Raw genomic sequence first — 22,555 nt, 5'->3', positions numbered from 1 at the left:
AAGTAGGAGGGATTTGCTTGCGGCGGACACCGGAAAGGGTTCACTCACTCTCCATGAGAATGCACTTTTTTTTGACAGTTGTGTTGTGATTGTCACCCTGTTAGCACCACCAGGCTACCCGGCTAATATTTATATTTAATTATTTATTTATAACTTTTCATTTGAGACAGCTCGTTATCTGTGTTTTTTTTTTCAAGTTAAAGTTTCACAGCAAACTTTTTGATAAAGTTTGTTTGTGTTTGCCAGCTGGCCTGACAGTGGGAGTGACTCAGCTCTTTAACTAAAGGTAAAATAGAAACATAAATGGAGCAAACAGGCTCTTACCCTGTGTTGTTGTACATCTACGACCTGTCCAGAGGGATGGCCCGTCAGCTCAGTCCTGTCATGCTCGGTCAGTATCTGCTCAATCACCTATTTGTTGATTTAAAGTTGAACTCTGTATAACATGGGGTTGGGATTATATACTCCTTTACTACACATTTGTTGCACATATACAGTTGGATTCAGCTCATTTTGATTTACTTATTTCACTTTTCTTCTTCCTGTCACAGGGAAACAACTGGACGGAGTCTGGTGAGTGTGACTTCCTGGCTGTTGTTGTCTGAACAACTAGGAATGAAACTATTCATGATACGACTCTCTCACGATTTATTTTGCTAAATGAGACTGTAGATAAATGATGAAGTTTTTATTCTCTCATCAAGGGCAGGTGATTGGAGCTTCTCATTGGGGTGTCGATTAAATGCTGCATCATGTTGGTTGTGTTATTTGTGTAGTTCACCGTGTTATTGAGATTCCTTTTTCAGAGTACTGATGTAACAGCTTTGAATCAATTATCACAATTAATCTTTCCATCCCTCCTGAACACTAGAGATCTTGTGAACTTAAAGAAACTACTTTTGTTGGTTAGTTGTATAAGATGTTGATTTGTCTCACAGGCACACTGCCATTGTGGTCCATGGAAAGGAGTTCTTCTTTGGAGGCGGAGGCATCAACAGTTGTCCACCTGTAAGACATTTATACTTCCTCTTAATACTAAACAAAAACAACATTAGCTATTTGTCCTTTTTATTTATTATAACGTAAATACTTAGAATGAAGCTTGTCAAGAAACATTTTTCCAAAGTCTGGGTAACCAGGTGTCAACTGAGGTGTCCATGTGTGTGTCCTGTTTGTCTCAGAGTGGGACTCCACTGGGTGATCCTGACTCCATCGTGGATCTGGGCTCCACTGAGGTGCCCGAAGAGATATTTAAGGAATATTTGAATTCACTGGGAGAGTCAACGTACAGGTAAATGCTTACCCTAACTGGACCAACTGAAAGGTCAGGGGTCGCTTTTCCAGGACAGGACATGAACATTAGTATATCACTTACTACTCTATAGTTTGGAGGTCGGCTTTTATGTCCTTATTTGCAATAAGTTGTTCTTAAAATCTAATTTTAAGCTTACATATGGAATATAGAAGTTCATATTTGCATAGAAATGTTTTTTTTAGGTTAGTGCTCCACTAACTTTTCAAAATGATGCATTTAAAGTCTCTTTAAGTTCTATCTGTTATTGCTCCATCAAAATGTCTCTATCTTGTGTTTTCCTGCCGCTGAATCGTTCTCGATCATTGACCCTTTATTTGTACATCTGCTCTTCCCTTCCTCCCTGTTTTTTGTCTCCCTGCACAGAGGTGACAAATACAACCTGCTTGAGCACAACTGTAACACTTTCAGCAGCGACGTGGCTCAGTTCCTCACCGGCAAAAAGATCCCGTCGTACATCACAGACCTACCAGCTGAAATTCTTGCCACGTGAGTCCGCAGATCAATTAGTTAAAGGGATACTTCACCCATTTACATGAAGCTGTGTATCATTAGAAACATGGTTCACGACCATTCAACAATATTAGAAACATTAGAAACATGGTAGTAGTGTTGAATGGTCGTGAATCCAGCCCTCATTTTGCCCTGAGACGAGAAAAATATGTTTTTCTTTGCCTGGAAGTTTTCTTCATGTGATGTGATATGGCGCTTTTTGCATCACATGAAGAAAACTTTCAATGTTTCTAATGATACACAGCTTCATGTAAATGGGTAGGTTGTTTTTTTTTTTGACCCATTTGTCTTTGTCTTTTGTTTTCAGCGTAACAGTACTCTCTCACGTGCTTCTTTTTTCAGGCCTTTTGGTGAAGTTCTCCGTCCCTTACTTGACTCTGTCGCCGTTAATCCTGGAGGCAACAACATAAGTGGACAACCGTTTTAAAATCAAGATTTGATTGGTTGATCTTGAAAGTACTGTCATATACGGGCGCAGGTGAGAGGGGGGGGACACGCACCACCAGCAACCAGCCGTATCCTGATGACATCTCTTTTTAAATACACAGTTTCATCCTTTAATAAGGGGACTTATTATTCCACTTTATTGATTCCTGCTATATTGATGCCCTCATCACTTCACCTTATTTTACCGTGCACATCTGGGCTTCACAGTTAAGATCCCCTATTGATGTCCATGTATGCAGTTTGTTGCAAATTAGTAAAATTCTTTAAAACGTTAGTGCTTATATATATACACATATACAGTTGTGCTCATAAGTATTCATACCCCTTGCATCGTTTTGCTATTGCTTGTGTATTTCTTTGCTAAATTCATTTATTCTCCAACTAATTACATAAAAAGGTTGAAATAGGCTTTCACAAATATAACATATGTCTTGCTGACAAATTTCATTCTTATTTCAGCTTTATTTAACAAATTGGCAAAAAATTTCATGTTCAGAAGTATTCATACCCCTCTTTCTAACATGATTTAATAATCAATGGCATAGCCTTTATTTGCTATTACAGATTCAAGACGTCTCCTGTAGTTTACTACGAGGTCCACTGGGATTTCGGCCCACTCCTCCTTTGAAATTTTCTCCAGGACCTGCAAATTGGTTGGTTTTCTTGCTTTGACCTTCATCTTGAGTTGCCTCCACAGATTTTCGATAGGGTTGAGGTCGGGGCTTTGGCTTGGCCATTTCAAAACATTGACTGTGTTGTCCTCAAACCATTTCTTGACCATTTTGGCGGTATGTTTGGGGTCATTATCCAGTTGGAAGATCCACTGTGGCCCCAGACCAAGCTTTGCCGCTGACTGTCGGATGTTCTCTTGGAGGGTACTGATGTACTGTTCCTTCCTCATGATGCCATCCACCTTAACGAGGTTACCGGTCCCACTCGCTGAGAAACAGCCCCACAGCATTATGCTTCCTCCTCCATGCTTGACAGTTTGCACTGTTCTTTGGTTTGAAAGCTTCACCCTTCTTTTGCCAAACATAAGCGACATCTCTGTGCCCAAAGTGCTCTATCTTTACCTCATCTGACCACAGAACTGACAACCAAAAGGCCTCTTCTTCATTCAGGTGACCTTTGGCGATGTCAAGACGCGATCTTGTGTGGTTAGGCTTGAGCAATGGAGTCTTCCATGGTCGGCGTCCATGGAGTCCTGCCCTGTTCAATGTCCTCTGGAGTGTTTGTCTGGAGATACTGGTTCCTTTGTCACTGATACCCTGCAACATCTCCTTGGTGGTGATTCGTGGGTTGATGGTGGCGGCCCGAACCAATTTTCTAGCAAGTCTGTCTGACACTTTTGGCTTCCTTCCAGGTCTTTAAAGGTTCTTCACTGTGTTGAATGCCTTAAACTTCTTCAATACTCTGGACTGTGGCTGCATGGACTTGAAAACACTTGGATATTGCTTTGTAACCCAAACCTTCCTTGTGCACCTCCACAATACGGGATCTTAGGTCCTCACTCAGTTCTTTCTGTTTGACCATGGTGTCGAGTCTGGCATTGATGATAAACTGACAGTGGACTCACCAATACTCCTTAATTTATAGGGCCAGTGAACTTTCTGGCAACCAATATTCACTTTCAATTGTTAATTAATTAATTGGACACACCTATGGAGTGAAAAAGTACCTGAACCAGGAAAAATATTTACCTTTGTACTTCAGAAGGACAAGGGTATGAATACATTTGAACAGGGGTGAAAATAGAAATACTATAACAAATGACATAATCCTCATCAGCCCAATTAAAATGTGTTCTGGATTGGTGTGTAACAACTGTGTCTCCCTTAGTATAGGTGTATCCGCAATATCCAAGCTTAATTGTAGAAAAGAATTGAGAATTAGTTAATTTTAGTATGGGTATGAATACTTATGAGCACAACTGTACATATATACATATACGTATATATATGGTGGTATGTTGGTCCTTTCTTTTATTATTCTTTACAACATGTCATTATGAGTTGAAGTTTTTAGTCCGAGGTCATTATTATGACATGACCGCAGTCCGAGAAAAAAGCCATCATCAGTCAAAGTTAAAGGATGAAAACAGCTCTCGTACTCTTCATTCGGGGTTTCAGAAACCAAGTCTGAGGCTTGTACGCTCGTAGACGCTTCATTCAAACACAGTATCTGTACGTCAGTCTGTTTCTTTATACACAGACTGATTTATACCCAGCGTTTGTATCTGATATGACTTCACATCAAGCGTCCATTGACTTGAATAAGCTCCTCACAGTAAGTTATATTCACACACGGTGTTAAACTAACCAGCGTTAGCCTTTAATCCTTCCTTGACTTAAAATAGACTCCATCAATGTTTGTACCTTCAGATTATTCCTCCTCCTTATCAAACCATAACAATACTGATTGAATCATTACAGTGTTGTTTCATGTAATGTTATTAAACCTTCTTGCTAACGCTGCAGGGTGTCCGCGTGGAGTTGAAGAGGATACATTTTTTTAGAAATGTAAATATTTTAAACTCGAAGTCACCTGTCATTTTTAAAATGTGAAAGTGTAAGATTTCGATGGGATTTGTTTCATTTTGCACTGAAGTAAATGAAATGTGTAAAAGGTGATTCTAATTGTTCAAATCTTCTTTACATACAAGCCGATCACAGGAGGGAGGAATCTGGAGAAGCTTTCAGGTTTTATTAAAAAGGCGTCAGAAGTTGTGATTGTAAAGGGCTCATCAGAACTATGTTAGATTTGACACCCTGTACTTTGTCATATATGTGAAATGTGAAACTTAACTCGAGTTGTGACATTAAAATACTCTTTGTATCTCAGAGTTGTTGCCCTTTGACCTTTGTTATGTTGAAGGAGGGCTCATCACCTCCCTGTTTTCACACTATAACTACAATCAATGTATATGATTTGGCCGAAGGGGGGATGCTTATTTAGTCCGTGATATGAAGATCATGATCTTTTATATAATTGAGACTTTATCAGTCAATAAAAATGCAACATTATATTTCAAGATTAAAAACAACATATGCTTTGGAAAATGTAATTTAAAAAACCACCACTAGGTGGCACTGCAGGCTCACTGCAGCAGGGGCAGCCAGTTTCTGCCTCAGCACATGAATCTGAAATGTGATTACGTTACAATTCTCAACTTGAAGGGTGAATTGATGGTTAGTGGGACATGTTTGGGACTGCTTAAACTCCCTGCAGGGGAAGTTCTGAAAATGTTTTCAATCTTCTGTCAGAGCGGAGAGACGCTGCTCCGAGGCTGTCGGGAAAACTTTGGTTTTGCTCTAAATCTCCAGTCAAGTTATCTATTAATTAGAAAGGTAGTGCTTTGGACGCTCTGGGGCTAAGTGGTAGAGTCGGCTGTCCCTTTATCGGAAGGTCGAGGGTTCAATCTCCAGCTCCTGCAGGCAGCAACGTCTGATGTGCCCTTGGGCAAGACACTTAACCCCAAGTTGCTCCAGCTGATGGCTGAATGAATGTGTGCATTTCTTAAGCTTGTGTTAACGACCTTGACCTTGAGTTAGAGGGGACAGACCTCATGGCTCTTAAACGCTACCTTCCAGGTTTTAGGACTCAGTCCTGTGGCGCTCTCTCATCAGTGTGTGAATGTGAAGACTAGAAAAGTCACAAGCTCAAATCCAAATCTGACCATTCATCAATCGGAAACAAACATATTGCTATTAAAAAGGATTGATTATAAGCTCCTTTTTTTCTGCTTCTGTTCAGAAGTCTGTTTGGTTTGATTTGATCGACTCTCTCTGCTGACCAAAACTCAATAGTCCAACAACTCAACTCAACAACTCACAAGTCAGACCCGAGAAGCACATATATTTTACAATCTTTAATGATTAATCTCCAAAAGTGGCATCAGTCACTAAACAATCCTCAGCGGACAACATTTCTAGAACATTTCCTGTATAAATATGCTGTTTGTTGCAATAAGAAGTACAGTTACATACATAATATACACCTTTTTTTTTTTTTTTTGCTCCATACTGTATTTCACACCAACACTCTTTCAATATAGTTTCTACTGTGATTGCATTTATACATTTAGCATGGCTCTGCTTTCTCTCCTTTTATAAAACAGACGCTCGTTCACTTGATGACATCTCTGTTGCGTTTACAGACGTACATATTTCACTCTGATCTGCTGCTTGAAAAAACAAACAAAGAAAAACAGGTGCATGCTCGCAAATGTTTCACTGCAAATTAGATTTATACTGCACGCTGCTGGTTTTTTCCACAGCGTCCCATTTATCATTGTCAGGGTGGTGTAATTACAAAACACAAAATTGTTGACAACCTGTCTGAATTAAAGCTACTTTCACCGTGTTTTTCCACTTGTGTGAAAACCCACAAACAGTGAAGCAGGCCTACTAAATCCTCCTCTATTGCACATTTAAAATTTTACCACTCAGCTAATCTATATCTCTATATGCATCATGTTCCATGTTAACATGAAAACACGCACTCTGTTTAAATTTGACATCGACAGCGATTATAAATACACTTTGAAATAAAAAGACTTGTTTCATACAGCCCTTTTCAAACAGAATACATATAAAATTACATTAAATAAACATATTCACACAGCTTTCATAAATAAAGCAGAACACTGATGAGGTTTGCACTACATGAAACTTAAAAAAAAAAAAAAAAAAGAACAAAAAGATGCACTAAACCTCATTTTGTTCTGGAAAATGTCACCTTAATAATGTACACACTAGGTTAAACATCTACCACAAATCAGCCAAAGCAAGTGGTTTGTTTCATCTACAAAGAGGTAAATAGTTTCAGGTGGAGGAACAGCAAAGAGTTCATATCGAGAAAAAACAAAAAACATCGGAAGCACGTTCCCCGGTCAAAGAATTTCTATTGCTAAAAAAATTCCCTCAACATGTTTCGTCCCTTTAAACTGGCAGATTCCAACGTTTTAAAACTCACAAACACTGAGCAATGAGAGCAGATCTTGTCTACCCAGAATCCTTTGCTGCACTGGCTGAAAAGGTGGTATGGGGTAACAAGTGTTTAGTTTCTTGACCACTATGTTGTTTGTCATCTCTGAGACTATTTTCTCTTTGCCCGAGAGATCGTTTGTTTAGATTAGGGAGTCAGATCTCGAGGTCATGAGGGCGAACATGGAGCGTATTTGGTTGCATTCATATTTAGGCACCTGAGTGAAACACCTCCTCCAGTTGATGGGGGGCCTTCGGGGGTGATCACACGTTTATTTGAAGGGGTTGAACTAAAGTTGAAACTGGATTTGATTGGATTTTACGTTTGGATTTTCTCTCAGCATGCTGCCCGGCGTGTGTCTGTTTTGTGTGATTGAAGTTGCAGAGCTCGTCAGAGGAAGAGGACTGACTCAGTTTTTATTTTCAAAAACTCACATGTTATGGCCACATGTTGCAGCACAGGGAATTAAAATAACATAATTCATTTGTTGAGTCTAATTTCGATTAATAAAATTAATAATTTGAACTTAAAAAAAAGTGTGCGTGTGTTTACATATTCTAATGCGTAATGAAAAATCATGAAATTGTGCCATTTAGCTGAGAAACATTAAAGAAAATAAATAAATTTTGTTGGACGGTGATTTAATGCATTCATTTTGTGTTTTTAGAGAAGAAAGAAAGGTTTTGATTGTCACTTTACATAATTGCTCTCTGTTCTGTGAGGTGTCCTGATACATATAACGTAAAGTGGTTGGATGTGTTGTCATTTGCAAAACAGAAATGTGTCCTCGATGACACCGCGGCTGCTACAAAAAGCCCTTAAAACTTTAGCCAAAGAACGGGTTGAGCATAATAAAATACCCTCATTGCACAAACGTTCATACAGAATTTTCGGGACACGTGTGCAATCATTAACAGTTCACTTCATCACGCAGGTCCCGAGGGTGTAGCAGCCACAAACTTTCACCAACAAGTACAGTGGGCAGTTTGACTGTACTGTTGCACAAATCAGAGACAAAATGAGAAATGTTTCATGCTCCAGGCTTCAAAATGCCTCGGCGAATTCCCCTGCAATGGTGCCTGGGGGAGAGAATTTACACACAGGCATCCACATACATCCACACACTCGAAGTTCTGACCCAGACAGCTGCGTAGTGAGAGACCGAGATCCACAGTGACTCCTTCGCTTTCCCCCCGGAGGAAGGAAAACACGCAGTCATGTACCTTTTGTTTTTCTATTTTCCTCTATACTCTCTCCTCCCTTTTTATTCTTTTCTAAAGAGTCCCAGCCCCTGGCTCTTACTATGTCCCTCTCGTTCCCACTCTTCCCCTCTCTGGTCAGGATGGAGGATGATGGGAGCTGACATGATGGTGGTATTGTCCTCTCTGTCGAGTTAATGTGACCCTGGGGGATGCAGTCCATGTGTGCTGGAGCCTGATGGTACAAAAAGCAGGGCATCGTAGAGAGAGGGTGGGAAAGGCCAAAATGTGTGTAGAAAGAAACAAGGAGCAAACATCTGTGCATGGAGGTGTTTTAAGAAGAAGAAGAGGGAGCCTATAAAAAAAAAAAAACCTGCATATAAAAGCGTCTGCAGGGCCTGACGATGACCTGAATTGTGTTCCCTTGAGATGATTTGCGATTACTCTGTAACCAAATTGTATGTGATGGAGTCAATATGAAATAATCCTTAAATCTTCTCAAATCAATCCACATTTTAATGCCTTAATTAGTTTTGGAATGATTTTATGTAATCCAGTCAAATAAGGTTTTCCATTTCATAGAGAAGTAAATTTAATCAGCCTTCAAAGATGCAGTTTTAGAGTTCTGATTTGAATATGATAAGTACAGAAAGTTTCTCTGGAGCCAGATTACTGCCTGATGGATTACACTTAGTTTGATGCTTTATTCCCTATAGTCATTGCATTTTTTATAAAGAGATATCTGGCTTTTATACAGGATATATTTTGGTAGACTTTGTGAGGTGTTTTGGTGCAAAAAACACTGAAAGAGCTGCAATTGAGGGGAAAATAATTTCAGTCCAAATAATGTAATCCAGTGTGTGCGCAAAAACTCAATTGACAAGAAAAGTAATCCAGCATGAATCTCTGTGATAGATCTGTTTGTGTTTCTGCCCTTAGTGGCTTGATGCAATCATGCAAAGTGTCTTAATGGTCTTGAGTTAGATGCTTTATAGTTAGAAGTGTTGATAAAAACTCTTGTCTGTTGAGTACATTTGTAAGCAGCTCGTTAGTTTAGCTAATACAGAGACTGGAAACAAGGAGAAGCAGTAACCTGATCTCCATAAAGCCCCTCTAAGATGATGAATTATTGTTCAATCCTTGTTAAACTATATCCTGACAAAGCTCCGGGAAGGAACTTCACTCATGTTTTTTGTGACTGTTGCTCGACTTCGCCAGTTTATGAATGGTTATTTTAGCAAAATGTAATTATTGCTTTTCTGTAGCTGTTGCTAAGCTAAATGCGAGCCTCCATATTGCACAGTGGTAAAAAAAAAATCTTTCCGTCTTACATTTGGTAAGAAAGACGGGACGGGAAGTATCTTCTTGTTGCCAATGAAGCTTAAAGATTTTTGTGCCATCACAATCCAAGTAATTGGTTTTTAAAGTTTAACATCTTGTAATAAAATCCAAGAAATTGATCTTAAAGGTTATAAACCACATTTACATAAAATCCAGCAAATGCCAAGAGATGCATGGTTTGTACAAATTGTGTGTATAATGTCAGGCTCTGACTATATGTTTTTGTCAGATACAGGCTCATTATGAATGTTATTAACAACTAAACCTGTCAAAGAACGGTTTTGTTGTTTGTAGCTGCTTGTACAAATGACCTTACCTTAACCATAGTTACTTGGCCAACCCAAACTCACTGTGCATGCCTGACGAATCGGACAGGAAACCAACATTATATATAAACCTTACCACAGTAAGAAAACATCTTCTGCTCTCGTCTTCCTTTTCCTTTTTTCCTAAAAGCCCTGTTGAAACCACACTTTCATGTCAAAACTGTGGCGGTGAAGGTTGTGTGATCTAAAGGAGCCTGAGAGAGGTTTCAAGCCAGCTTGCTGCATTTCCTAACTAAATATCTGTTCTGTTAAGAGTTGTGGTTCTTCTACGCTGTTTTTCTCTCGAGTATCACAGTCTCCCACTTTCTAAAAACACCTCATTTTCATCCTACTTAATCTGAATGTCTCATCATTTGGGAAAACTGTCCCAAACTCTGGCATTGCGTTAACCCCAAAGACGAGTGTCTTCAGTGTTCTTTTGACATTGCATTAAGCCTTCACACTCAGACGGTCACCTCAGTCGTACTGTGGGTGGAGTAGCTCTTTTGTCTCGTGTGGTGGTAGTAGGGGGGCTGAGACGGGTGTTGGGAAGGGTGTTGTCCCTGAACATGCTGCCCATGCCTTGACCCCTCTCCGGCTCCTCTGTACATCCCTCCGTAGGGAGGCTGTCTGAAGAGGTCTGGCATGTTCTCGATGCTTTGCTGCCTCCTGGTCGAGTAGAATTGTCTACGGTTGGAGCTGTGCACGGCGGAGGAGGAGGCAGGGTGCGCAGGGGCCGAAATCTGCCGGTGGACGTGTCGGGCAGTCGGCTCCCAGGCGGTGAAGGCCGAGCTTGAGAGCATGGGGTGCGTGGTGGTCTTGGGAAGGTGCGAGTGTTCCAGGTGGCTGGATGGGATGGAGATGGAGAGAGGAGCTTGGAGGTCGTGGTGTGCTGTGTGGATGTAGGACTTCTCTTTGGGTTGTACGGGCACCGGCTGGAAAGCAGGAGGCGCCACCGGCTGGTAATGAGAGAAGTCCATGAGCGGGAAGCTCTTGTAGTAGCTCTTAGACGCACTGTGTGCTGTAAAGAAAACAGGGGAGGGTGAGTACAGTAAAGTGAAAACACAGAATCCATCAGTGAGTTCCTGTATATCATTACACAAGTAACAAGTAACAAGGTTTCTGTCAAACTAAAGAAAAAAGTGACTTAATCCATCAGACTCTTTATTAATAAGTCTGATTTAGTCTCTAAACTTATTTCCTGGTGCATGAAGATCAAACAAGAGAAGATTGATTGTTGAACGGTCTCTATGAGTGACAGGTTAAACACCGAGCTGCCTGCTGGGAGTCACCTCATGCTTAAATAAGGAGCCTGATATATTTGGTGTGCTTTTTAAGGTAGAGCTAAAATCTCATCAATTACTTTAAGGATTATAAAGTTTTCATTTCCCTTAGGAATTATTACCAAAGCCATAAAAAACAATCTGAAATGTAGGATTAACAAGAGTAATCCTTTGACTTACTGTAGTCGCCTCTGTTCGTAACCCTTTACAATTAGGCCAGTTAAGTAAACACTTTCTATTTTTGGCCTCCTTAAACTTGTTTATACTTTAGAGTCGTTTTCAATTTGTCACAGTCTGATTCAGTCGTGAGTCACCGCAGAAGTAGCCTAAAATGAACTGCCAATGTGCAAACACGGAGTCTGTCATTTTAGGAACACTGGAGACTGAATCAGACTTAATCCCTGGTGCATTTATTAGGACCTCCTGGCTCCAAACTGTCGGCAATGTCCCCCTTCTCTTCTCCAAATAAGTATTTAAAAAAGTTTTCAGACCATGAAACTTAAAAGAAGAAATAAAAAAAAAACCCTCCCCGCTAATGGAAACTTGAATGTCTAAGCAGTACAAACCCACACTTGCTTTATTTAATACACGGAGGGGTTTCCTGTTTCAGCCTTATTTGATCTGTTATGACCTGCAGCTTATGGTGACTTTCACGTTAGATGATGGTCTGTTGATAAGTTACAGATATTTCACTTGCATTACGAGATCAGTTTGTTCATGTCGTTGTGTCGTATGCAATTCAATTTTTACACTACACTACAAGTTAGATAGTACTGTATATAATTATTAATTTATTGTTTAAGTGTAAGTTAAAAACATACAGGTACTGAAATGTCGGCTGTCATCGGCCTGCGTGCAGTGGTGACGTAGTTAGTCAGGCTCGTGGTCAAGAGACTGATCTCTGTGTGGTAAGATTCTTGCAGACCACAAACAAAGGACTGGATGGATTTATTTCAATAGACAATCAGGTTAACTAAATATGTTTCATAAAAAGTCTCCTTGAAGAAAGAAAATCATACAAAAAATACAACACCAGGAAGAATGAAGTTGCCAAATGGAGGACAGAGGCCTGGTCTTTTTATGGAGGTTTTAAGGAGGAAGCATTTTAAGGCAGATACAGTAAAGGGAAATATTCTAATAAATGATGGTGAATGGTAAGACAAAGAAGCACATCGGAAAAAAAGTAGAACCTGTGCATTGTGAGACTTTTAAACGCAAGCCTTCAAATGCAACAAAAAAAAAAGTCACATCTTTCTCAAAATTTATATTTGACCTTCTGTCCAGATTTTTTAATTTTTTTTTTAGTCCAGAACAATTGGCTGTTAATGAGTGTAAATAAATAATGAACAGAAGGAATCCAAAGAAGGTGGAGGACAGTCAGGGGGAGAGGAAGTGTTTGAAGAAGATCAAAGAGGAAAGCTGGTGATTTATGTATTTCCAATTGGTGGATGCCCTGAAGGTGAATACAAGCAGTACTCTTCTTGTGTTGGATATGAGCGGGCAGGAGGCCCGGGGGGAGCGAGAGAGGAGAGGCAGAAACCGAGCACTGCTATGGATATGAAGGTAAAGGTATGAGTGTCAGAATGTGGGGACATAATGTAGCAATGAAGATTTATAAATATCCTCGCCTTCAGCCCAGAGTTTGCACGTGTGTATGCGTGTTGGAGTGTGTGTGTGTTGGTGTGTGTGTGTTTGTGTCATGGGCTAGCATGAATGTCACCAGGAATTATTTAAATAAACGTAAAACTGAGGTCAGCGCCGCTAGCTTCCTGGCTACATGAGCAGTAACCTTGTCTCTGTGTGTGTTTTCATCAGTTTCAATCTGAGAGTTAAGTGAGTCATTTAGAGTCACTGTTTTCTGTGCCAGGAACTTTTTATGCACAAGTTGTTATAATAACAAATATAATCATTAAGCGTTATCACAAAAGTGTATTTAGTTTATTGTGATATGATTGTCCCTTTAGGCATGCCGTAGAAAAGTCAGGGGTGTGTCTCCCTGTCGTCACGGTGATGGAGGAGAGCGACCAAGCTACACCTTTAACGGCTCATTTCACTTCCTCTTAAAACTCCTGGCAAACAGGTACAACTCACCTGGAGTTGAGTCAACTCTCCTGCTTCTTAAATAGCGCTAATCGTACATAGCGAGAGTAGCTTGAACAGCTTTAATACCCTGAAAACAGATGACTTATTCAACATTCCCATCATAAAGCTTTCACCAATACAGAAATAAGTTTTCTCCACCAAAAATTATTTTCTGTTCTGGGATGTAATTATGATTATTTTCTGAGTGGGGCGTTTTAATAGGCTAATGAGGATGCTTTGCTTTTGGAGTCAGCCCCGAGTGGACACTTGAGGAACTGCAGCTTATTACAAATCTGCATTGACTTCATGATTCAAGACTAGACGTTGCAACTTTCCGACTAAAGTATGTTTTCTCTAAGAAGTGATGCTAACATTTTTTATTAACGAGCTCTCCTAACGACCTTTCCTTGGGCGTGCAAGTAATTTTTTTGATGTCTTTATAACTGAATTGTGAGCTTTGGTCCGATCCCTTTAACAATGTTGTTATTGAAGTATTATCAACATTTAGAAGTCAGCTGCAGATTTTACAGATAATCTTTTCCACCAACATGAAGAATTCAGCAAGCTAAAAATATGATTGTTGTTTTCTCAGTTGACAAAAAAGATGTGCGACAGATGAAATTAAAATATTAATGCGCCGTCTTAAATCCAGAGCAGATTTAAATTCCATGATAACCATTCTTTTTTTTTTTGTGGGAAATGTTGATCCCTTAATATTGTAAACTGCCTGCATGTCATGGTAAATTGGAAAGCTTACCAGGTATGGCAACGTGATTAGAGGTTAATGAGTGCTATCTAAAGGTCAAACACTGTTTTCACGCCCATAGAGAGGCAATTTACCTCCACAGCTTAAGCGTTGCCCTATAAGACCTCCCACATGTGTGAGTGCACTGTATGTACATTATGCTGTTGAATCAAAGTCATACTCACACTCAGTTAACCTTTCGTGGACGAATGTGAGAATCTACCTTGACAAGCAGTGACTTGCCCGAGGCTACCAGGCTGAGGAGGTCTTTCTAACCTGATGCCTGAGGTCTGATGTCGTGTACAGTATAACACCCACTTTTCAATGACAACATGTGTGTGTAACCTCTGCAGACATTGAAATGTCTGTAGAAATTACCTTTTATAAACCCTACAGCCTTTTTGCTTTGCATGTAGATCATTTACATCTGGAGGCGAAAGTAAACAGTAGAAAGTATACACAAACAGTTCATGTTCCTAAACACAGTAAGTCGATAGTTTCTTCAAGTGCCCGAACAGTTTGTTCAGTTATTTGTATAGTTTCCCGTCTTCTTGTAATATTTGCACACAGTTTTTGTTTCGTCTGTTATCTTCTCACCTCTTTTTATTTTCTGTCTTGTTGAAGCCAAAATACTTCCACACCTCCGATTGAAAAGAAGGCGGTGCGTCCTGAATTTCAAAAACTCGCCCTGCATCTGCATCTCTCACCGTATTATTGAGATTTATTTTTTTACAGTACTGATGTGAACGTTGACACCTTTGAATAGATTTATCACAATTTCACGATTCATTTTTGCGTCTTTAATCATAACTTATCAAAAATGCATTACAGAAAAAACAACTTTAGGGAGTAAAGGTTCAGTTTGAAAGGTTGATTTAGTTGTTTTAGAAAGTTATAGTCATAAGAGGATGGTGCTTTCATGGTCAGAAAGATTAAGAGATTTCAGGTTTTTTTCCCTTCGTTCCCGAAAGATTTTTATAAAACTGTCTTTGGTAAGTTATTTACAATTTTGATGCACAGTGATTTTTATATTAATTTAGTTCTGCTCCTCTTATCATACAGTTCCCTTGGCTTGTCTTGTTCTTGTGGAACTGAAGAAAAAGTGAACTGTTTGACTGACGTCATCACATAAAGCCCCGTTTCCACCGAGCGGTCCGGTTCGGTTCGTCTTGGTACGGCGTGCATTTTGCGGCATTTCCATTGACTAATCCCGGGAAAGATTCCCAAATAACTGACCCGTACCGTCCCACTTATTGGGACCCTTCTGTTGGGGTGCCAAGAATATCGAGCCGACCCGAAATAGTAGAGCTAAACTGCTGATTGAAACCCCGCCGTGTTTAAATACCCAGCTGATTGTTTATTAGTTAGCGGTTAGCGGTTAGCAGTTATCATGTGATGCTATTTACATAGCGGCTATCGGCATCCAGCTTTCACACCGCCAACCAAATAGGGCACGGGTTGCTGTGGAGAAACAAACGGGAACAGGCTTTACCGAACCAAGATGTACTGATCAGTACCAAAGTGCTGATCACAGCAGAGGGCCAAACAGGAACATCGTGTGCTTCGACATCACAGAGACCTGATCTGCTCCTGTACTGTAAAGGTTACTGTGTCAGGTGGAGTCAGCATCATTTGGTGTTTACGTGTCCAACTTACCCACAGCCTTGAGGGAGGTATACTTGTTGAGTCCCACAGTACTGTGGTTGCTCTGAGGATGTGGAAGCCCCTGTCCAAACTGCCCGTAAGCCGAGTTATTCAGATGGTGTTGTTCTGTTGATGGAGAAGCAAAAAAAAAAACACTTTAAGAAAATTGTCATGGTAATGTCTTAGTGCAGCGTTACTTAGAATTTAAGAGAACCATAAGCACACTATAGTTGCTCTGTTGATGATGAATACAAAACGCAGCGTTTGATCCAGAACTGCTTTGACCCTGTAGGTCGCCCCGGGGCCAACGACTGCCCGACTGCACAACACTTTCTTCCACTCTATAAGCAACGTGTGCAACCCTGTCACCTTCAAGTGCATACCATACTGTGCACAAAGACATCGCTCATGGCAACTTCATTATTATTAATAATGTGCAGCCTAAAAAAATCCAACAAGTATTCCAGTTACATTGTCGGCAAAGGTTCGATGTCTGGCACTTTAATTACAATTTCCGAATTAAAAAACATGTTTCCACTCCGAGCTAGTCCAACTCTGCTGCTTGGTAACTCGCCCTGCATATCAAACTATTGATAGTTTAACACAACAATCACCTTACAGTGAAAATGTTGGGAGGCAAAAATGCAAAGAAAAAGCGCTACACTGTCACACTGCGGTGAGGGGTGTCTTGTCATGTTTTGTCTGTCTTGTGAATTTCATGTTTTATTTTGAAAAGTGATACTCCTCTCGTTTCAGGTCACTTGTGTCACCGGTCTGATGTCTCTCCTGATCCCTGATTGTTTCCACCTGTTGCTCGTCACCCTTGTGTTTCTTATAGTCTCCCTTTGTTCCCTGACAGAGTGTCTTGTTTGTTCATGTACCTCCAGCGTTTCTCGTCACGTCCAGTCTGTGTTAAGTATTTCTAGTTTTCGCTTTTTGACCTCTCAAGGAGAGTGATTTTTGGTTGTAAGTTTTGTTCATGTTTCATAGCCTTTGTCTCCTGCCGGATGCAGTGATTTTTGTTTGTTTATAGATAATGTTAACTTTTGCAGTCTTATTTTTCCTGCCGTATGCAGTGATTTTCTTTTTGTATTGTATATAGAGATAGAGTTAAAATCTTGTTTCCCTCATAGTCTCCTGCCTTTTGCAGTGATTTTGTTTAGCTTCAGATTCAGGTTTTTGTAGCCTATTATTTTGAATCACTCGGTCTTGTGGTCTTTTGGTGAGCCAGAAAAATAAAGACAGTTTGTTTTGCAAAATCTTCTCTGCATCCGAGTCCTCACTTTTGTCCAGGCCTGACATACACAAGGCCGAGTGTTTTTACCATTTACTAATGAAAACCAAGCACTCTTATCTCAATTAATCAAACAGTGTTTGATTCGACACACAGTATGTGATCCAAAGTGTGCAGCAAGTTTCAAAGGAGAATATTTTTCATCGGGTGAAACATGAAACAAAACAAACTGTTGGTGGTGGCTGGTCGTCAGTAAGTCTCTGTAGGTCAATGGCAGAGTTCCTTTATGCTGTGTGAGAAAGCAAAGTGCCACCATTTGTCCACGGGTACGTTGACAGGCTCGAGCGCTTCATGTGGTTTGCTCGGCCTTCGTGCCAGGTCACAATCTTTTCTAAATTTCTGGATACTTTGATTTCTATCACGAAGGACCACAGTCCTCTTTTCTCATGTGCTGCACGTACAAAACAAACGTTGAACATCACCAGGTAAACCTAATGAGACATTGCAGTGAAACTGAAACTATTCACTAGTTGATTCCACTGAAGGTTGTAGTTTTTACTTTTCCTGCAGGTTCAGGCTCGGGTTGTGGGATGCAGGGTGTTGTAGTTCACTGTTTTCATTTAACCCTCCTTTTTTCCCCCCTAAGGCTGGGACTTTGGGTGAGACAGCAGCCGCCCCCCCCCCCCCCCCCCCCCCCCCATTAGCCAGTCCGTCCTGTGCTAAATGAACTGAAGTCATTGAACAATGGAACAAACTAGCAGAGAGGGAGAAGCACCCTGCATGGCTGTTAGCATTAATGAAGTCCACTGATGCAGCCAGTGCACCAGATCTGAACCCCGGGAAGAGATGCACACACACACACACACACACACTCCTGCTCACCCAGGCAACATGCTTTATAAGGTCATATAGGTGACATTAACAACATAAAAGGTAAAACGCTGTATTATTTTTATGATATCAAATGTGTGTGTATGCAAACCTCTAAACATGAGTAACTAATGACTGAATGACCCAGTTAAGACTATCAACATAGTCAACTTCTCAAACGACCACGAGTCACTCCCCGTTAACCTCATTATCTAAATAACCGACAGATTTAAAATGTTTTTTTAGCACGCTTCAGTAACAGATTTTAGCTTCTAAAGCTAATTTCTGCATTTAAGACAACCAACAATTTGGTGAATTATTATGACTCAAGATTTTAAATTATTTTAAGGCTTATTCACGGCATAATTATTCTATCTGCATCTATCAGGGTCTTCTCAGGTCTGCCTGAAAAATCAGTCAGACAACCGCTCCTGATCCAGAGTCCTCACCCAGACCTAGAAAATGGATCATATCAGTCCAGTTCGGAGGTCTTTACACTGGCTCCCAGTCTGTCAGAGAATAGATTTGAAGATTGTGCTGCTGGTTTATAAATCGCTGAATGGTTTAGAACCAAAATACACGAGTGACCTTATGATTAACTACGAACCGCTCAGCTCCCAGGAGACAGAACCAAACATGGAGAAGCAGAATTCAGTTTCTATGCTCTCTATATCTGGAACAAACTCACAGAAAACTACAGGACAGATGAAACTCTTTTCAATCAAGGCTGCTTTTTATTAAACTATTTTAAAACGGTTTGAAACTCTACTTGAACAATTTTTATTTCAACATATTTCTGATTTAATAATTGTAGTGATAATCTGTTTTGAAGTCTTGTGTGACTCACTGTGATTTGCATTTTTGTTGAAATGTGCTGAATATTTAAATTTGCCTTCTATCAGTTTATTAAATGACTTAACTCACTAGCATCTTTTCGTATAAGTGGTGTTGGCTAACGATTTACAGACTTTACATTATTACTTTATTTGGTGTTTTTCAAACATGAATGTATCCGTGGCAGAAAGTGTTTGGTGTCGTTGTTTGCATTTCCTAAGTCCACTCGTTTCCTAAAAACTTTCTCTCTTAGTTTTTCTCATCGTAATAAAAAATCTTTAAATAGAAAATAAGTCTTTGGGACACACTGCTGTCCATTAGCACATTGCATCAGCATTGTTCGGACTTTATTACTTCAATAAAACCCTTTGCTGCATCCTGCTTCACCCTCTGTTCATATTTGTTCACTTTCCATCCAACAACGCTGAGAAACAAGTCGATCCTACAAGTGCACAAGTTTATGTTTGTGAGAGTTCAACAACAGTTCAGCTGTGACTGAAGGTGTTCATAAAAAAAGACAATTAAGAATACGCTACACTACACACGCACGCACGCACGCAGGCACGCACGCACACACACACTTGGAGTGTCATGTGTGATTTAAATGAACAACAGAGTCTGAGGTGTTGGGGGAAAAAAAGAGAGAGAGCAAGAGAAGGAACGAGTCGTGGAGGAAGGCAGAATGTTCTGGAGCAAATTAGAAACCCTGAAGCCAGAGGGTCGGATAATGTCAAGAGTTAGTCCGAACATGACCAACATTTACTCTAACAGCTCTGATCCTACTAACTTAATCACTCTTCAACACACACACACACACACACACACACACACCCACACACAAACACACACACACACACACACACACACACACCCACACACAAACACACACATACACACACACACACACACACACACAGACAAACACAGACAAACACAAACACACACACAGACAGTACTTTAAGCTGATTAGCTACAGTATGGATTGTGTGTGTGTGTGTGTGTGTGTGTGTGTGTGATCACTGTATCATCCAGTAGTGCTGACCTCTCAGCATTTCCCAGATTAGCTGCTTAAGAGCAAAGAAATCCCTTTTATACTGTCATCATCATCATCATCATCATCCTCATCATCATCATCATCTATTATCACTACTTCCATCCTCTCGCAGCCACTTCTAATCATCCTTGTTTGTTCATTCTTAAGTTTTTGGCGCTACAGAAATAAGATATCTTCTTTTTAAATCCATTCATTGAAAATATTGATATATTTATTCTATATCTCTCTCATCAGTCTGCCTGCATGTCTCTTGTCCTGATTCTACTTTCATTTAAAGTTTTCATAGAGAAATAAAAAAAATCTTTTTTCTCTGCATTGTTTATTGACGTGTATGTGATGTTTTATTGTTCTGAAAATGATGGTAAACTCCAAAATGAAGATGAATATGATCATCCTGTTTAATACCTGCACCGTGTCATTTCTTCTGCTTTTAGGCCAAAGTTTAAATAAAATGTTTCTTTGCGACTACGTCGGACATTTTATAAACTTTTGCATTTTGCCGTCAACACGCAGAACTCTTTTAACTCTTTGAATCATTTTATACACACCACACTGAGTTTAGATTCTGACGCTCTCTTCTCTTTTCTTGCCATTTTACTACGGATCTTTATGTTATATTTTGTGCTTGACATGTTGTTGTTTTTTTCTCCTTATCAAACTGTGTCACCTCATCTTTAACTTGCTGCACAACATGTTTGAATGTCCGATAAAGTTTTTTTTCTTTGCCATTTAATGGGTGAATTTTTGATTCTTGATTTCTTTTTGTATTTTATTCTTATTTTTTCCCATTTAAAAAAAATCTGTATTCCTATTCAGCCACTCTCTCCTTGAATAAACCTAATAGGAAATGGTACGCACCGAAACCTAAATAATGAGCATGCAGACCAATGTGCACACACCCGTACCGAAATACAAATAAGACATATTAATGAGTCCATCTGGTTTGCCGACCACCTTTTTTAAGGTACAAGTTGTCCGTGCCTGCGTAATGGAATATAAGTATGTAAGAGTGTGTGCATTTGTGCGTGCAAACCGATACATAAAACAGGAAGTGAGGGACTTTGGAGAGATTGTGGTTTGAGGTTGTGGATGTTAAAACTCCAGTACGGTTGCACATGTTAATTTTCGCCTTTAAGAAACCCAGCAAGAACATCTAGTGTTTCGTAAAGCAGGACATCTTCTCCCTCGGAGGGAATCGTAGGCAGAGGACGATTAAGGTGAAAATCGGACTTCTTTCGTGTCATCTGTCAAAATGATTCAGAGGTGTCGAAATAAGTTGTTGGATGTGCCAAAAGAAAAACTTGCTTTAAGTGCTGAGCACAGGAAGTCAAATATGCTTCAATAACAGAAGAGTAATATGTAGAAGCAGTGACAACAGAATCTGATCTATTAAACTTGACTGACTCCTCTGTGTGCATGTGATGTGTTCATGTGTAAATATGATGGCGATCACAAGCGTGTGAATTAAAGTCTGTTGATGATCCATTGTCTGCTTGCAGACTGCCTGCAGTTGCTGAATTAAAAAACCGAATGAATTACATCATACTGTAAATGTAATCATGTTACTGAGATGAGTAGGCCGAGACGTTACACGGTCATGAACACGCTGGGAAGAGAACGTCTCACACTGACAGCAGATCAAAAAGATTTAAAATTTAAAATGAACCAGATGTGAGAGAAGCCACATCTAAGTATTCTTCTGATGGTGACATAATTGCAGAGCTTCTGCCAGTTCTGTATTTTCCTTTCAGCGGATCGCCTGGTCGCAAAGAGTGAAGGTTTGAGATGAAAGGAATTCTCTTCCTCGTTTGTTGATGCAGTAAATCGACAGATGACGCAGGTCAGAAAGTAAAAGTTATTGTTGCTATGGTTTCTGTCTCTCACTACACACGCATGCACACACACACACACACACACACTCCGTTCCCCTCAGCCTGCTGTGTACGCTGCCTTGTATTGTGACTGCTCATGACCGTGAACCACTAAGAAAAGCAGCGAGGCTAACACGTGTTCCAGCGTATAGCAAGTGTTTTGTGTTCGAAATGTGCATCCATGACTGTGTTTTTTGTGTGGGAAACAACATGAAAGGAATCCTGAGTGCCGTGGGGAAAGAGATAAAGGAGAGAGTTCATCGCATGCCGTCTGTCATACCCAAGACAAAGTATGAACATAGATAATAAAGAGAGGAGCAGAGTACGTCTGTCATCAGTGAGATCATACGTGAAAGTCTTTATGCATCATCATTTACTGCGGCAGAGCAGACAAACAAATCCATCTCCCACCCACATGTGCTCTATAATCCTCGCTTTGTGCGATCTGCTGAGTCGTGGTTCACATGCCTGATGTGAGAATAATCAACATGACACGAGAAAGGGTGCAGAGATTCAAACTGAGATCATTAATTTACAGGAATAAGTGGTTTAAATCTCACGGCCTCAGGGGAGAGTAAGGAGAGTGTTTCGGAGGAGGCGTGTGCGCTTCCAAACGCGACTCTGAGACTCTTAAACAAAACGACTGTGTGAGAGTGAAAGGTGACATTTGTGTTTTGGAGAGTGATTTGTTACTGGGTCAAGCTGCAGCGCTTCCGTCGTCGTCTTTGATAAATAGGCCATCGCTTTTTGCTTCAAGCGTTCTTTTTGCAATGACTCATGTTTGTTGGTGACTTTTAGGCCAAAACATTTCCGCTCCATGTCTCCACTCAGCATG

The 22,555-nt window shown here is 40.2% G+C and overlaps 2 protein-coding genes across 2 annotated transcripts in view; one reads left to right on the top strand and one right to left on the bottom strand.

Moving 5' to 3' along the window:
- The first annotated feature begins 254 nt into the window (after positions 1 to 254).
- Positions 255 to 5,112, top strand: LOC306842109 (desumoylating isopeptidase 1-like). The gene is made up of 6 exons (XM_079372175.1): positions 255 to 391; positions 552 to 573; positions 939 to 1,008; positions 1,182 to 1,291; positions 1,679 to 1,801; positions 2,168 to 5,112. Exons 1-6 carry the CDS (start codon positions 304 to 306, stop codon positions 2,250 to 2,252), a joined length of 498 nt encoding a protein of 165 aa, XP_079228301.1. The 5' UTR covers positions 255 to 303; the 3' UTR covers positions 2,253 to 5,112.
- A 1,034-nt stretch (positions 5,113 to 6,146) lies between these two features.
- shisa8b (shisa family member 8b) overlaps positions 6,147 to 22,555 on the bottom strand; it is a 40,154-nt gene continuing 23,745 nt past the window's right edge. The window contains exons 6-7 of the mRNA XM_079372405.1: positions 15,870 to 15,983; positions 6,147 to 11,124 (exon numbers count right to left, since the gene is read on the bottom strand). Of these exons, the coding sequence (XP_079228531.1) occupies positions 10,568 to 11,124; positions 15,870 to 15,983 (671 nt within the window). The 3' untranslated portion in view covers positions 6,147 to 10,567. The remainder of the gene's footprint in view (positions 11,125 to 15,869; positions 15,984 to 22,555) is intronic.

The sequence above is a fragment of the Symphodus melops genome (assembly GCF_947650265.1).
Source record: "Symphodus melops genome assembly, chromosome: 21".
NCBI lineage: Eukaryota > Metazoa > Chordata > Actinopteri > Labriformes > Labridae > Symphodus > Symphodus melops.
Note: the sequence above shows the minus strand (reverse complement) of the source record. Positions and strands in the feature narration are given on the sequence as shown.